Source organism: Ischnura elegans, chromosome 6, assembly GCF_921293095.1.
Source record: "Ischnura elegans chromosome 6, ioIscEleg1.1, whole genome shotgun sequence".
Classification (NCBI taxonomy): Eukaryota; Metazoa; Arthropoda; class Insecta; order Odonata; family Coenagrionidae; genus Ischnura; species Ischnura elegans.
Genome location: NC_060251.1, coordinates 102,218,554 through 102,233,510, shown reverse-complemented (window position 1 = coordinate 102,233,510; position 14,957 = coordinate 102,218,554). Strand labels below are relative to the sequence as shown.

Sequence of the window (14,957 nt, the reverse complement as noted above, 5' to 3'; positions counted from 1 at the left end):
CCAGTTCATGTGTACTCAGGGGCGGATTCAGCATCAAATTTGGGGAGGGGTCATGATCTGGGTTAGGGGAGTATGGAATACCCCCTGAAAAGAGAGGCGTTCTTCCGAGTAAATTTGTTTTGAAGACCCATTTTTACGCATTTTTTATACTGAAATTTCATTTTTATTCTCGAAAACAAATTAAATTGAACAATTTTAAGGCATTTAAGGTTGCAAAAACTATGGAAAATAAAATAATTTTGATAAAAATTTTAGGGGGTCATGACACCTTTAAATCCGCCCCTGTATGCTCTTCAAATAAATATCCCCGCTTGTTCCAGGAGGGCATCAATCCATGTTTTCAGCGCAAACGGCTTGCGGTCACCCTCCACCCTGGGCTTTCGCATACGGCTCGTGTCGGAACCTTTTAACCTTGATCAGGCCGTGCTCTAATGGGAAGGTCGAGGTCGTTCGCCTAAATGGATTTTGTCGTGTCCACTTGTGCGTGCAAGCGATCTCCGCTAGACCCTTATACGCCCCCTCCTTCCGCTTCGACGCCTTCTCTTTGACTGGTGCTGCCGCCTTCATCAGAACGCCTGGTCGCCTTGTGGTCGTGAGGTTGGAAACTCGATACGACGTCCCTCCTGCAAGACGTTCTCCGTTGATTCGATCCTGGGCAATAGCAGTCACTTCGGTCAATTTTTTTCGACGAAAGGAACGTAGTATACCAGCTGACGGCAGTGGCCAAATAACCGTAATTTCTGGAAAAATTTACAGGATGGTAATTTTAAATGTGAATATCACGAAAACGTTTTAATTTCACCGGCTTAACAAATAATATTAAAAAATAATTGATGTAAGCCACTTTTCTACGCCTACATTACCAAACCTCAGACGCATTATCGTTGAGAGGTATTGCATACCACGAAAGCTCCGCGAAAATAAACCCTCCAAACAACTACCTTAATCCGCATCTGACTTAAAGGGCGTTTTTTTATAGGAGGATGGGGCCTAGGACCCCGTGAAATGAGGAGAACGAGAAATAATTAAGTACTTCAGTTTGAATTAGCTAAGTGAGTTATTAGTGAGAGCATGGCCGAGGCATGCAGTGCTATTACCTTAAAGAAATTATTCGTATATATTCAAGTATAGAATATCGTGGAGTACCCTTATATAATCTGTGGTTTCAGGCGAGATGGAGTGGAAACGGAATATAACAAAGTAGCAGGAGCAATTTCCACAATTTTATATTTATTATACTACCGGTTTCGCTTATAGCATCATCAGGTAGCATTAATTATAGGATTATCACCTAATGATGCTATAAGCGAAACCGGTCGTATAATAAATATAAAATTGTGGAAATTGCTCCTGCTTCTTTGTTGGAGTACCCTTGTTTGAAATGATGTAACCGAACTGTATATTGTACTTGGTCCTCCCTATTTAATATTTTTCCACTCCGATAAATTTATATTATCGATCGATAATGTTAATTTATTCCTGGGCAGGGCACGCATGAGGGATTGAGAGAGGCCGAAGTCGCCTGACAGAAACTGACGAATATTCCTCAAATTTTCATAATCTGTGCTCAGAGCCATTGGGGTAGCCAGGAATTTCGTTCGGGGGGGGGGGTCCAAAACGAGGGGTGAAAATGTTTGAAAAATAGGATAGTAGATAAAGGGTTTTAAAGTAATTTTAACTTTTCATAATCGGAAAAAACTTCATATGTCTAAGAAATCTTTTGTAAATTCATTATTTTTCAATATTTTGTTTTCTTTTATGAAGGAAAGTAATTGTGTTCATATTTCGGCAAGAGGGGTTCCGGACCCCCCGGACCTCCAGTGGCGGATACAGAAAAAACTCAAGGGGGGGCGCAACATATCTTGAGTTGTCTTTACTTTTATCGTAATAAAAGATGATGCAGTCACAGGCTAAGTATATGAAAATTTATTTAAAGTGATTATGAACATGTAAAAGACAATGCCATCTTATGATATAAAAAAAGTTACAATTGTGGTTTTGCAATATTCGGCAATGCAGGCGGACCCGCAAGGGGGGGGGGGCGCCCCCTGCGCCCCCCATCTGTATCCGCCACTGCGGACCTCCCCCATTCACTACGCCACTGCTCAGAGCTGCTAATGACAGTTCCCTCAGAAGCTAATATAATGTCACCCTTTTCCCAAAATATGGATCTATAAACATAATTGATTCCATTATATATTTTCATTTGCTCGATTAATGCATACCACCTGAGATGTTTTTGTGTCGGCCATTTCTATGCCAGTGAGCTGAAATCGAATGAAGATTGACCTAGACCCTGTCAGTTTCTTTCCTGTAGCGTACATCAGGTCAGTGCTATTATTATTATTATTGCTTAATTAATTAATTGGATTTGTTCGCAAGTGCTTCAAAGCAGCAAGGGATAAAATAAAATCTAAAGAGGTATTTTCAACGGTAACGCTTTGCCTCGTATGGATTCGAATAGTAGCTCATATGAAGTGCGATAAATTAGGCTATACGGGAAGGTATCAAATCAAGTTCGATAGCTCTAATTTGGATCTTCTTCATTTAGGTTAACCTACACATTGTATTCATGTTGTTTATTATAAAAATAATATAAAATGGCGTGGATTAACTCTGTCGGAAATATCTATATGCTTTATTTTTTAAGCGCCTCAAGTAACTAGAAGAAATCGACATAATTATACAGTTCGTTGGCTGACTCAATAACTCGTACTGTACCAGAGTATTTTAACGAACGGCTGGACGTGTAGTCAGCTGCCTTATGCTCCGTGCCCGTACCCTACGTCCCATGAGCCCATCAAAGAAATTAATTTCTAGCAATCATTCTATTTAGGACCCTATGTACTAGTATACATCAATGACTTTAGAGAATTAATTCTGTATCCGTCACAGAGATGAGACTAGTCATTCTTGTTGTAAAATATATTTTGCGACGTAGCCATTTAACAGATCATTGTTCCCACCTTTCAGGCTTATCGATTTTAATTTTTTTAATGGAATTCCAAACATTACTGGATCACTGAATGCAAAAGCATTTCGCTATTTTGTTTTTCACATGAGAGCTGGACTTTCGCAGAGAAAGGAAACAGCGGAAGCCTTAGCTGAACTGACCCAATGCACTGTTATCCTGCACTTGGCGACTCACAATCCCGTGCGTCTGACACCCTTTGCGCACATATTTTTCCCACTGCCACCTTGATCAATAATGCATGGGGTGGTGGGAAGGGGCTTAGAAGAGATGACTTACTCGAGCCTTTATCGTGCTTTTCACTGCCTGCTTACGTCGCGATCCAGGTAGAAGTAACTTCTTCAGAGAGGATTAAAATGCTAGGAGGGGTTGCATAAAAATTGTCGGCGTATATTATGTGCGCGAGTCATGCACGCAACGGTAGAAAATGGCCCCTATCACGGTGAACGCCTTCCGGTTTGTAATCCGAAGCCGGGCGCTTTTTAGTATTCGAAATGCGTATCGTGTTTTAAAGCCCTCACGAGTTGCTATGGGCGTTATCTCCCGAAGCTTCCGCTGTCAAGCTGCGGGGCCGAGTATGTTTTAATGATTTCAAATGCGATATTCGTTGGCGTTATCTACCCGTGTGTTTTGACTCACCGACTCTTCATTTCAATTCAAGCCTTAGCAGAGGTATCCCATTGAATTTTTCATTTGCTACTTAGCACTAATACTGTTTCATTATGGCTTCGCGTTTGATTCGTTGCAGATTCCATAACCGTTACGTGCTTTTAATGACTATCTTGCAGTTAAGTTAGTTGTGTGAAACATTTGCAGTCAAGCAATAGAGTATTTGCAAGGGTCGGAAATTAGCGATGAATTTTTTTCCAGAAAAATATTGTATCGGAAAAAAGGTCAATACTGTCGTAAAACGTTGTTTTTTGCCTTGCAAAAATAATATAAGCCGTTAAGTTACATTTTTTCGTATCAGCAATGAGGAAGAAAAATGTGATCTGATTGGCTGCTCGATTCTGATGTCACCAACCCTATTCCTACGCTATTTGACGACGACACGAATGTGCCTCAACGGTAATAATTTTTTTCCGCTACATTTTACAATGCCACCGACACGAATTTAGGGCCAAATCGGAAGTTATCAGGGGCGTGTGTAATGGAGGGAGCCTGGAGGCACGGGCCTTCCCCGGAATTGAGGAAAATATTTTGCTTTAAAGCTGTCTTCTGCGTTCCACTCAGAGTAATCATGGTACTTCGTATCCATCTACCAGTACTATTTTACTCCTTTATTTTTTAATTAAAAATGTATGTATATAAAATATCATTGGGTGTACCTATTTAAATTACTTAACTTCTTCAATGATGTTGCTCCCCTCCCCTTCGGAATATGCAATCTGTTAACCCGCTACTGCAGTCATGACTTTGATACCTTATTTTTCAGTGGTACGGTACAGTGTATGGAATAGTCCTGAGGCTTTGTAAGAGATTTTTTTTTCCTGTATTTTGGGAGGGACAGTTGTCTCTCCATCCCCATAAATCCGCTAATGTTACAATTTCCATCATTATCATCGGTCTATAATAGGGTGGCTTCCTATTATTTTTTTATTGCCTAAATCGAAAGATTATTACTCCTGTAGTACGCATTTCACGTCCTTAGATTTTTAAATGACGATATCCATTTTTCGCGATTAAATGAAAAGTAAAGAATTTCAAGAGCGCGAAAACGCGACGGCTAAGTATGAATGCTGGGAAAAGCCCGTGTGACGCCATTCTGGTTCCTGCTGCCGCCGTGTGAGGTGACCTTGGGGCGAGGCTTTGAGCGCCGCTACGATGCAGTCTGCTAGCAGGTAGCGCTTGGCTTAAATAAGGATTATTATTTCCCTATCAAACGAAGGAAACTTTCCGACTTTAGGCAATTTTAATAGGTGATTATTAAGAGATGTTTCCCTGAGCTCTGTGCCTCATGCATGCATTGGTAATCTCAGACGATGTAAAACTCTTATCTACTCGCATAGAATCTAGGTCCCTTTGACGTCACGTGGAGTGGCATCGTATGGGCGCCAATCTGGCATTTTTCAAATGAGGTTAAAATTAACCATTAATATTCGTCTAAACTGGGATTTCTGAAACCAAATAATTTGTAAATTATGAATACACTAATAGTGGGAAACGAATCGCAATCAATGCCTTTCGTTTTCTTTGATGGAAAATATATCTTTTATTTTACTATCTTCTCGCTTATTCTTCATATCTAATTTGAAGCCTTTCATCGTTACTCTTCCCATCTGTAATACTCGTTACTTACCATCGTTACTCTTCCCATCAGGCCATTATGTTTCATGTTTTTGCGAGTGAGTTTTATTAGGTATTTTTGTTCGTTTTCTAAAGTTTTCTCTTTTCTACCCTTTCTTTTTTGTTGTCAGTGAATGTAGAAAATATTAATCGTAAAGGCGCTTTTATACATGGTTTATTTTTTAATTCAAAGCTGAATCTTTAGGGTTAACAATGAATATTTAAGCAATAAAAGACTATTAATGCATAAATAATTTAATAATTGCGTCATTATTGCGTAATATTTACATATTTTTGGACATTTTACCATTATAATTTAATACATAAACATGTTCTGGTGTCAAATTCTATATGAATTAACATTTATAAGAATAATAACATTGGGTTAATGCAGATTTACTGGAAAGGTATTAATTATTCCGATTTTGAAATCATCAATAGTCAGCGCCCTCATAAACGAGATGAAACCATATTTTATAGCGGGCCATAGAAGATTAATGGCTTTGCTTGTTTCTTTTAATGCTGATGGAAGCTCCGCCGTGTTTGAGCAGCACACCACTCTCCACCAACGTATTGAAGGTCTTCCACTGAGTCGTGGTCTGTTGAAAACCAGCTTCACCGTCAATTATATCCGATTAACCTCGTTTTATACTTTGGTCTATTCCTGGATGATTCCAAGACTTAATATGCTGGTCTACTTTAATCCCGTCTGTATTCGCCGTAATTTGTCCTTCACAGAGGAAACTCATCAGAAATTCATTATTCATTTGGCAAATTCGCCGCAGAAATATCCTGAATATAGTTCACCAATGATGTGGTAATTTGTTCGTGCGACAAAGCCTTTGATGACTAGTCGCACTTCAAGCTCTAAAGGACGAAAGATATCACCTTTTCCGATAAATTACTTGGGCCATTACTCTTATCTTCATTACCTCGTGGTTAATCCTGGTATCAGTGCTGAAATAAAAACTACTTGAATGCAGCTTAGTGATAAGCAGGCATTTTCGTCATCGCACCCCTACCTAGGTAATTTTCCAGTGGTTTAATTGAGGAAAACGGCTTACTAAATGCAAAAACATAAAGTAAGCATTATTCGGAATATTATTTTGGGTGCGTTGGGTTGATGTAATCTTTTTAATGTTATTAAGATTTAATCTATCGTAAATTAGCCTTTCATAAATAAAATTCAATTCTTGGCATATTGTGAGGCTATTAATATATCTTACAAAATAAAATGAAAAAAAAACAAACCTTTTTGTCTTAAAAATCGTTTACACTAACGTAAATCATGATCCAGTGAAAACATATGCATGGTATTGGTAAGGGTGCAATTTCGTATTATGTCAAGCGGTCCCTCTGTAATTATAAGCAGGTGTTGAAACTTTTCGAGGTTCACCGATGACCGTTAAGGAAAGTTTAATAAAATTCTTTCCGTATTATGAACTCAAAATCACATTTACTAGAGTGAATGGCAATGAAATGTATGCCCAAAAAGTAATAACACCGTAAGAATAATTGTATTTGTTTTCAAAGTAGTTTTTGATTGGGAAACTTGTTGCTATTCTCAAGGTTCCCGTAATATTGGTAAAGGCGTAGTATAATTTTATGGCGTTATAGGTGGAAATTTTCGTCTCCTTTCCGGCAGGTTTTGTTATTTATATAAACACGAACATTGTTGTTCGCTGTTTTTTAGTATGTTTCAATTATTAACACCATTTTCGATGAGAAAATTACGGGAGAGGTTTTTTTTGCTAACCTGACGTATTTTGACGTAACCTTTGTATTTTGCGATGTGAATTCAGATCTTAGTTATTTTGGGATTAATTCTTGGGATTTTATATCGCGATTCTTTTATTCGATAAATACTGTTAAATATTTAAGTACACGTCCAACGCGATGACTGAGACATGATATCGAAGAATACTGCAGCACAATACGCTATTGGTCTAGCTTGCTATACGTTGCTATTTTCGCTTGCCATTTTGTCGCCGCTCTTTCTGTAATATGATAATTCTGAGATATTCATTACGTTCACCTCGCATTTATAAACAAGTCTTTCTTGTCTTCAATTGAATCGCTTTATAAATTTTTCCCAGATATCCATATTTGTGTCATGTTGCATACCAATATACAGTCATAAATTTCTTGCTTGAGGTTTCATGATTAAACTATGGAAAAAAATACTTAACTGTTTCTCATTATTGGGCGCAATGTGAAAGAGGATATGATCATTTAAAAATATTCTTCCCAAAAATCTATTTTGATCTCCTGGTGTGGTATAAATATATTGATGAAGGATATGTGAAAAATAATGGAATCATAATGATTTTTCTTCTCCTCCTGGAAAAAAATTGGATGTCCTTTTTAAAAAATGACCGCCTAAATTATTCGCTAGTGGGATTCCCGGCTTCCGCCAGCAGTCTTCGTTCCCTCTCCCACCGCCGGATGGCGTTGCCGGCGGGACCCTCGCCGTCTGGCCCGCTGTCCTCGCAGACGTACCGCAGCCGAGCTCCGCAGTCGGCCCCCTCGTAAGCGTATCTCCCCGAGCGTCCGGTCGGCTTGAATGACAGCTTGAGGCAGCGGCCGCCCTTGCCGGGGGACACCACTCCGTTGGCCTGCGAGTCCCCTGGCGATAGTGGCGCGGACACAGGACGTCCGCTGTGCGACCAGATCCACAGCAGGCCGGGGTTCAAACCTCCCGTCCAGTAGTCAGCACCTGTCGATATTGATTATTTTATTAATTCATTGGCCGGCCTCGGTGGCGGTGGGGTAAAGTCTTCCCAAGCCAAACCGAAGGCCGCTGGTTCGATCCCACCTGAGTAGAAAAAGACGGTACACATGCAGAAAATTTTATTGCCAACTAAAGTTTGTGTAACATTTCGAATCCTGCTGCGTGAACGGCGGTGAAATTAAATATTCCACGAATTAAATTAAATTTTTGCATGAAATGCCAAGAGAAAAAATTCCCCAGAAGATGTTAGGTCCTCGCGGTCCATCAAGCATAGTGAGGGAGGAAGAACAATATTAGCATCTAGTATCATAAACCTCGATTCAATTACCATGGGAGTTGATGAACCTGGAAAACGTTGTGGACTGCGCAGTGTCCCGCAAAGGTCCCCGGTTCGATTTCCAGGTCCAGGGGAATTTTTTTCTTTTGGCCAGGGACGCAGCCAGGAATGAAGGCTGGGGGGGCTTAGGTGCAACTAATACCGGGGTGTGTGGAGGTATGGAATACCCACCAGGATAAGCGGTAGGTGCGAGATTAATAAATTGCGGAATTTTAATATAAACGGTTCAAAATGGTGAGTTTTACGGCTTTCTGAGGGATATTTTTATCTATCCTTACACTATTCTATTAGTAATATCAATCCAATTAAGTAAAATGGGTAAAACTTAAATATTTCTCTGAGCTCTGGGGGAGGTTTTAACCCCCAAACCCCCCCCCCCCCCCCCCCTCGCTGCGCCACTGCTTTTGGCAATCCATGCACCAATTGGTTGGAAAAATATCACCTCCTAAACTAGTTTTTCTATTTTCTTTGGTGATCATCCACCTGGGGGGGGAGGAGGGGGGGAGGGAAACATGTATTAACTATGGGCGCAGCCAGAGAATTTGGCAGGGGGAGGGGCATGGGACCACTCAACTTCTGCATTTGAATTTTTTAACAATTTACCAGTCTCGATACTTAAATGAAGCCAAATATCCGATGAAATTTTTGTATAATTCTTACGGAGTTGACTATAAAGGAGTTGCCAGCGCTGTGTGAACAAGGTTGTAATTGATCAGCAATTCGAACATCCATAATAACCATTCATGCATTTTTTTGTTAAATTTGCACTGATTTTGATATTTCTGTAATAATGAACACTTTTTTGTGTGTGAAAGTTACTTATTGCTTAGGGATTTTTGTTTATCAGTGCTGCCATAAGTATCGGATGGCAAGCCCATCAAAAGAGGGCTCCTCTGGGGTGCCTAATTTCACTCTAATATAGCTAATGGTAATTGCATGCATTGGATAATGTGAATGGATAAAATAAAGTGACATATTATATTATAAACTTTTAATTTGTCAATTTTTTTTGGGGGGCCACGAGCCTTCATGGTGGGGGCAGCCTTTCCCCTCATCCCCCGGTATCCCTCTACGCCCATGCAGTTAACCCGCTGAGGGGTAAGGATTTTCTTAAGACTCTTTCAGCCTGGCTCTTGGCGGCCTTGCAATTGCTCCCCTCCGCGTTGATTATTGGTGAAGGCAATCGAAAAATCGGCTTCGGAGGCATTATTCCTACTAACTGTATTTGGTATTTGGATGTCCTGTCTTAGGATTATTCACTTTTTCCAATTATTTGCTCAACTTAATTATGTCACGTGGGTAAGTTACTCTCATCCAGTGGGTCAATTATACAGGGTGGAGAAATATCATGTCACGAAATTTTAACCCTGGCTCTACCCAATGAAGTGCAAAATTAAAGTTACTGTGCTAAATAAAGCACGGCGGGAAAAATGCTTTAAAATTTAAGTCCTTGTTTACTTGTTATCCTGTCATTATTTTTGTATCATACTATTCTATATATTTCTTTACTTTTATTCCAATATTAGTTCCTTTATCAACAGTTATTTCTGTTTTATTTTTCATCTATTTAATGAGCTTTTTGGTGAGCCAATTATTGTAAATTACGTTTTGCTCATAGGGTGATGCCCGGAGAATAATAAATATATATTCTATCCGACCAAAATCCCGGTCCCCCCTCCAGAAAATATTTGATCACGTTCACCTACAGCCCACCTTCGACCTCCATACCATAGTCATTCTATGCATCCTCTGCAACCCTCCTTCCACTCCTCTCCATCTCCCCTTTCCCCTAAACATAGCTTTGTTAACAACCCGTCATGAGGAAAGAGTTGTGCTTTCTCACGATAATTACACGGGAGCATTCAAACCGGTAGAGGTTTTGCCGAATAAAGCTGTGTGGAATTAAAAAAAAATCATTACATATTTGTTTAGTCATAGCTCAAGTTCCTCAAAATGAACTCGCAAAATATTGATGATGCAGTCCTAGTTTACTATAGTTTCTATGATGTTTCTTTCTATATAGTTTCTTTGAAACACATGTATTATTCACTGCATTATTAATTTATTTTATTGGCGTACATTTTTGTTATTTGATGGTGGCTAAATTCTGGTCCTGTGACATTGGAGATCACCTAAAGCTCCTTCTTTTTGTTACCTTGTTATTCAGCTGTAAAATCAAAATGTAGGAGCAATAAAATTATTAAATTATTAAAATTATTGTTCAGAGAACTTAGAGATCTATTGGAATCTTCCCAAGAATCAATTAGAAATTTTATGGTGAGTTTTTCTAGCAAGGGTTGTCATAGCACGTATAGATTATTTCTGCATTTTTTTAATCTTTCGTAAGAAGTAAGGAAAAATACCAACTTTCATTCCACAACTTAATCTTTAATCGTCGACTAGTTTCAATACACTGTATCATTTACCAGAAGTTCAGCACCTCTTGTTATATCGAATAATTTTCAAGTCTTGAAAATTATGCAGTGCATTGAAACTAATCGACGATTAAAGGTTAAGTTTTAGAAAGCAATGTTGCTATTTTTCCTAGCTTGAAATGGAATTCTACAAGGCTAAGGCCTCAACAATTCAGTTTGCGTTACAAGGTTTCGCATCATGGTTATGGTGATTAATTCAAATCAGGACTCACAGTGCACCTCTTTCAGCCTCCGAATTTCATTCAGTGGCAATATTTCCGATGAAAATGAGCGCACATAAAATGAATGCCGACTTCTGCGAAGGTATTTACGATCGTTAGAGGCAATACCCGTTTATGCCGATGAAATCGGATCCCCTCCTAGGTCAGCTCATGGACGACCCTCATAAATTAATCTAGGCCTGACATTTCTTACGATAAAAATTTTACAGTCGAGACTTATGAACACATTTTATCACCTGGAATCATATTCCTAGATACTACTTCATAGAATACACTTTTGACCCGCGTGTGTGACTATTTCCATCCTTGGCCTAATTGGTACCGCGTTTTTCCGAGGCCGAGAATGGTCAGCCAGGCGCTTGGCGTATGAACTTTTCCTCATCTTGATATTTCCATAATGATAGGCTCTTATGCAGTGACAAGTAGTATGTCACATGGAATGAAGGTGTTTGAGAGTGTGCATATGTCCTTCAATTTGCGTATTAAATTATCATGTCGTGCATCGCTTAGTGGCTATTATTATTAGCCGCTCCTTACGAAGTTTTTTCTTTGGACAAAGATGCCGAATATTGAAGAATGCAAGAAATGTACCCAGATTATTCGTAGGGGAATAAAGGCAATCTCTTTTAAAGCAATTTTTGACAATATGAAATGGTATCGCTATTTCCTTTGGTTTCATGATATCGTAATAGTTACACTTGAAATAGACTTAAATATATTTGAATTAATTTTTTTGTATTTCCGTTTCCGTTTGGCAACCTAGCCTCGTCAGAGAGTTGAATCCAAATGAATATAAATTTCTTCCTCTAAAATGCTGGCCTTACATTGTGATTACTGGGTTTTTTATTCATTATTGAAGGTTGGTGATTTCTCTTCTGCTATCTCTGTATGATGCAGGGCCTGCTAATAACTTCATGACTATGCGAGTTGGTGCTACATTTTGCGAATTGTATTTTTCATTTTACAAGTTAATGCTAAAATTTGCAAGTTCAGCAGTGGAAAATCTTTGTTTCTTATCACATTTTGGTTCCCTCCCAGTACACATAAAATGGTTTATTGCGCAAAAATCCAAGGATTCATTCTAAAATTAGTGAACGGAAGAATATGTGAAACTTTGGGAAACACTTAACTATCGACAGATACATTTTTTAACTATATTTACGAGCGACCTATGCGAGGAAGAAGTAAAATATAACATTTATTATGTAGAGCAGGCCGATGGCTTCCATGGGTACGCCTATCATGCAGGATTTCGAGTTACTTTGTATATTTAATGAATAAAAATTCTGCATCTATGTATATCAGGGATAGCCGCAACCCACAGCCCGCCTTTAATATTTTTCTGGCCCTCGAGATCCACCACTCCTTTGTGAAACATATGTGGGTGTGACGAAGAATGGAGAAGGTGAAGTGGATGGAGAAGAGGAAGAACGACGAAGTGCTGGACATGGTAGATGAGGAGAGGTAGCTTCTAGATGAGATACGGAGGAGACAGAAGGTATTGATGGAGCGAGTACTTAGCGGAGAGGCGATGTTGAAAACAGTGTTAGAGGGTAGAATGTTGGGTTAACGAGGGAGAGGAAGGAAAGGAATAGAATTTTTTAGGTAGAATGAAAGGAAGTGGACCTTATTTTGAATTGAAGAGGGAAGTACATGGATGAAGGGGAGGCTGCCAGAATGCTTCTGAAGAATTCCATGGAAACCTACCTTAACCGGTAGAATACTTTAGTAGTAATTTATTTTTCCAATGACCAATGTAGTTGTAATCAATGTATTAAAGATTTATTTGATAATATGATAAATAATGTATAACATTATTTATCATATTATTGCATATAAGGGCATGTAATTTATAAGCAGCCCACGGAGTTATGACTCAATTATAGTGGCTCGCGAAATCATTTTGGTTTATCATAACCGATCTGTAAGTACCGTGTCAATGGAAAAATTTCGATTTCCGGCGCGAGAGGAAACCATCCCACTGCCGCACGTGTTTCAACCTGTTTCCATCTCGGGGACGACGAACTCAATCTCATTAATGGACTTGGGCAGTTTGCGGAAGTGCTGCTAATCACCCGCCGCCGTCTCGCGGCGTAAAATGGTCACTTAGTGGGGGATTACTCATGTCATGAGGGTGAGATTGGTGCACCGCTGCGCGCGTGTGAAAATTGAAGTTGGCGCTGTCCTTCTTGCCCCTTGGAAATTCCCCTTGGGGAGCGATTATAAGTCTCTCGTATGTACTGCTCCCATGATTATCTCTTGGCTTGCTCATCAAATGGTTCGGAGCGGTAAGTAAGTGGACGATAAAACAATCAATGCACCGCGGTTCTTATGCTCAGGTGTCACGTTGCCTCTATTCCTTGGGACAGATTCGAACAGAGGAAATGGGCATTGTTAGACTCCCATTAGATTCGTGAAATCAGGTTCAGTTCTTTCAAGGATGCCAACCGATTATGGTACGGTTTGCGTGTTTGCTATATGCAGCCAGAGTATTTGCCTGGGCGAGGAAAATTGGAATGCTACTCGTATTTTCACTCGCGCAGGATAATTTTCTGGAGTAAATAATTCACAGTTACTGATCGTCCACTACGTAAGGAACATCAAAGTTTGCTACAGACGCCATTGTCGCTGCATTTATCGTGGAGAGAACTTTGGTGAGTGCTATATTGGAGTTTTGATGCATACTGACATGCTTACTACTTTTTACGCCGGTCATGTTCGTTAAACTAAGAAGAGGATAAAATAAAAAAACAAATTGGGATAATATTTTGATTTCCTATTTTATCATATACATCGGTGACTTCTTGATTGAAATATATCTTCCTGAATTAATTAAGTGAAAAATATTCTCTATCAGTTATAACTTCTGAAATATTTTGGATTGATTATGATGAGTGATACAATTAATATTTGTCCTCCCTACCTCCCTATTAAGCTCTACGAGATTAATTTGATGATGATTATCTGAGAGTGATCTTAATCCAATTTCATGTATGTATAAGTAGGCTTGTTTTGTGCCTAAAGTGATAACATTTATTTATAAGTTATAACTCCTTATTTTTATGACGGATTTGTGTTGGCAAATACTTCTTGATGAAAACGCACGGTATTGTTCTAGCTCTTATAACGTTTTATATATAATGCCTTCTGACCACCTGACAATTGCGTTTCCTATTTCTCTCCTGTGCCAATGACACCTAAATAGTCGCTAGATAACCTAGAGCGCCTATCTGCGTGCTTTTAGCCCGCAGTTATTAAGGAAACCGTTGTTGCTGTGGCAATTTCTGCGTCTCGGGGAGGCGCACTTTCTAACGGTTACCAAGACTCCGCAGTACCGAACTGTGCAAAGCCCTAACACAATGGCTAATTAGCCCATCCCGACGAATTCATTGTCTCTGCATGCCTTTTACGGGAGTATCGGTGAAGAGCTCCGATCGCTTGCTCCCTTTTCGAGAAAGGGGTAACGAGGGAACGTCCGCATTATACCCATCTATTGCACAAACACCTCGAGACTTCCTCTCCGGGTCATTGATACCGCATCCTTTTTTTCCGCTTGCTATTATCACCTCGTTGCATTGCTCTAGTGTTTAAGAGTCCCACCTAACGTATCTCTTGGACGCGATTCTCCTTCTGGTCGGTGATAACGAGGGAGGAGTGCAGATAAACTCAGCATCGGGAGAAGAAAGCATTGTAGGTCCAGTCGATCTGCGGTGCGTTTCTGTGCTCCATCCCAGACGGAGCGCGTAGATAGAACCTATGAATACCGGCCGTGGATTCGATCGAAGTAATTTTCGCCTAGTGCATCGAGGGATGGTAATCGAATTGAAGATAAGAGAAGGGTCTTTTAAAATTTTCACGTAAGAATATCTGAGGATCAATTGCTGATGGAAATGTTACCTTTCGTGTGCTTTTGAAGACTGGGAAAAAACGGAAAAGAAGTTATGTAAAAGAAGCACACCAATAGCCGAAGGCCTCA

At 39.6% G+C, this 14,957-nt stretch overlaps 1 protein-coding gene across 1 annotated transcript in view; it reads right to left on the bottom strand.

The window, feature by feature from the left end:
* Positions 1-5,496: 5,496 nt before the first annotated feature.
* Positions 5,497-14,957, bottom strand: part of LOC124161432 — a 42,961-nt gene continuing 33,500 nt past the window's right edge. Inside the window, exon 6 of the mRNA XM_046537750.1 lies at positions 5,497-7,973. Within this exon, the coding sequence (XP_046393706.1) occupies positions 7,642-7,973 (332 nt within the window). The 3' untranslated portion in view covers positions 5,497-7,641. The remainder of the gene's footprint in view (positions 7,974-14,957) is intronic.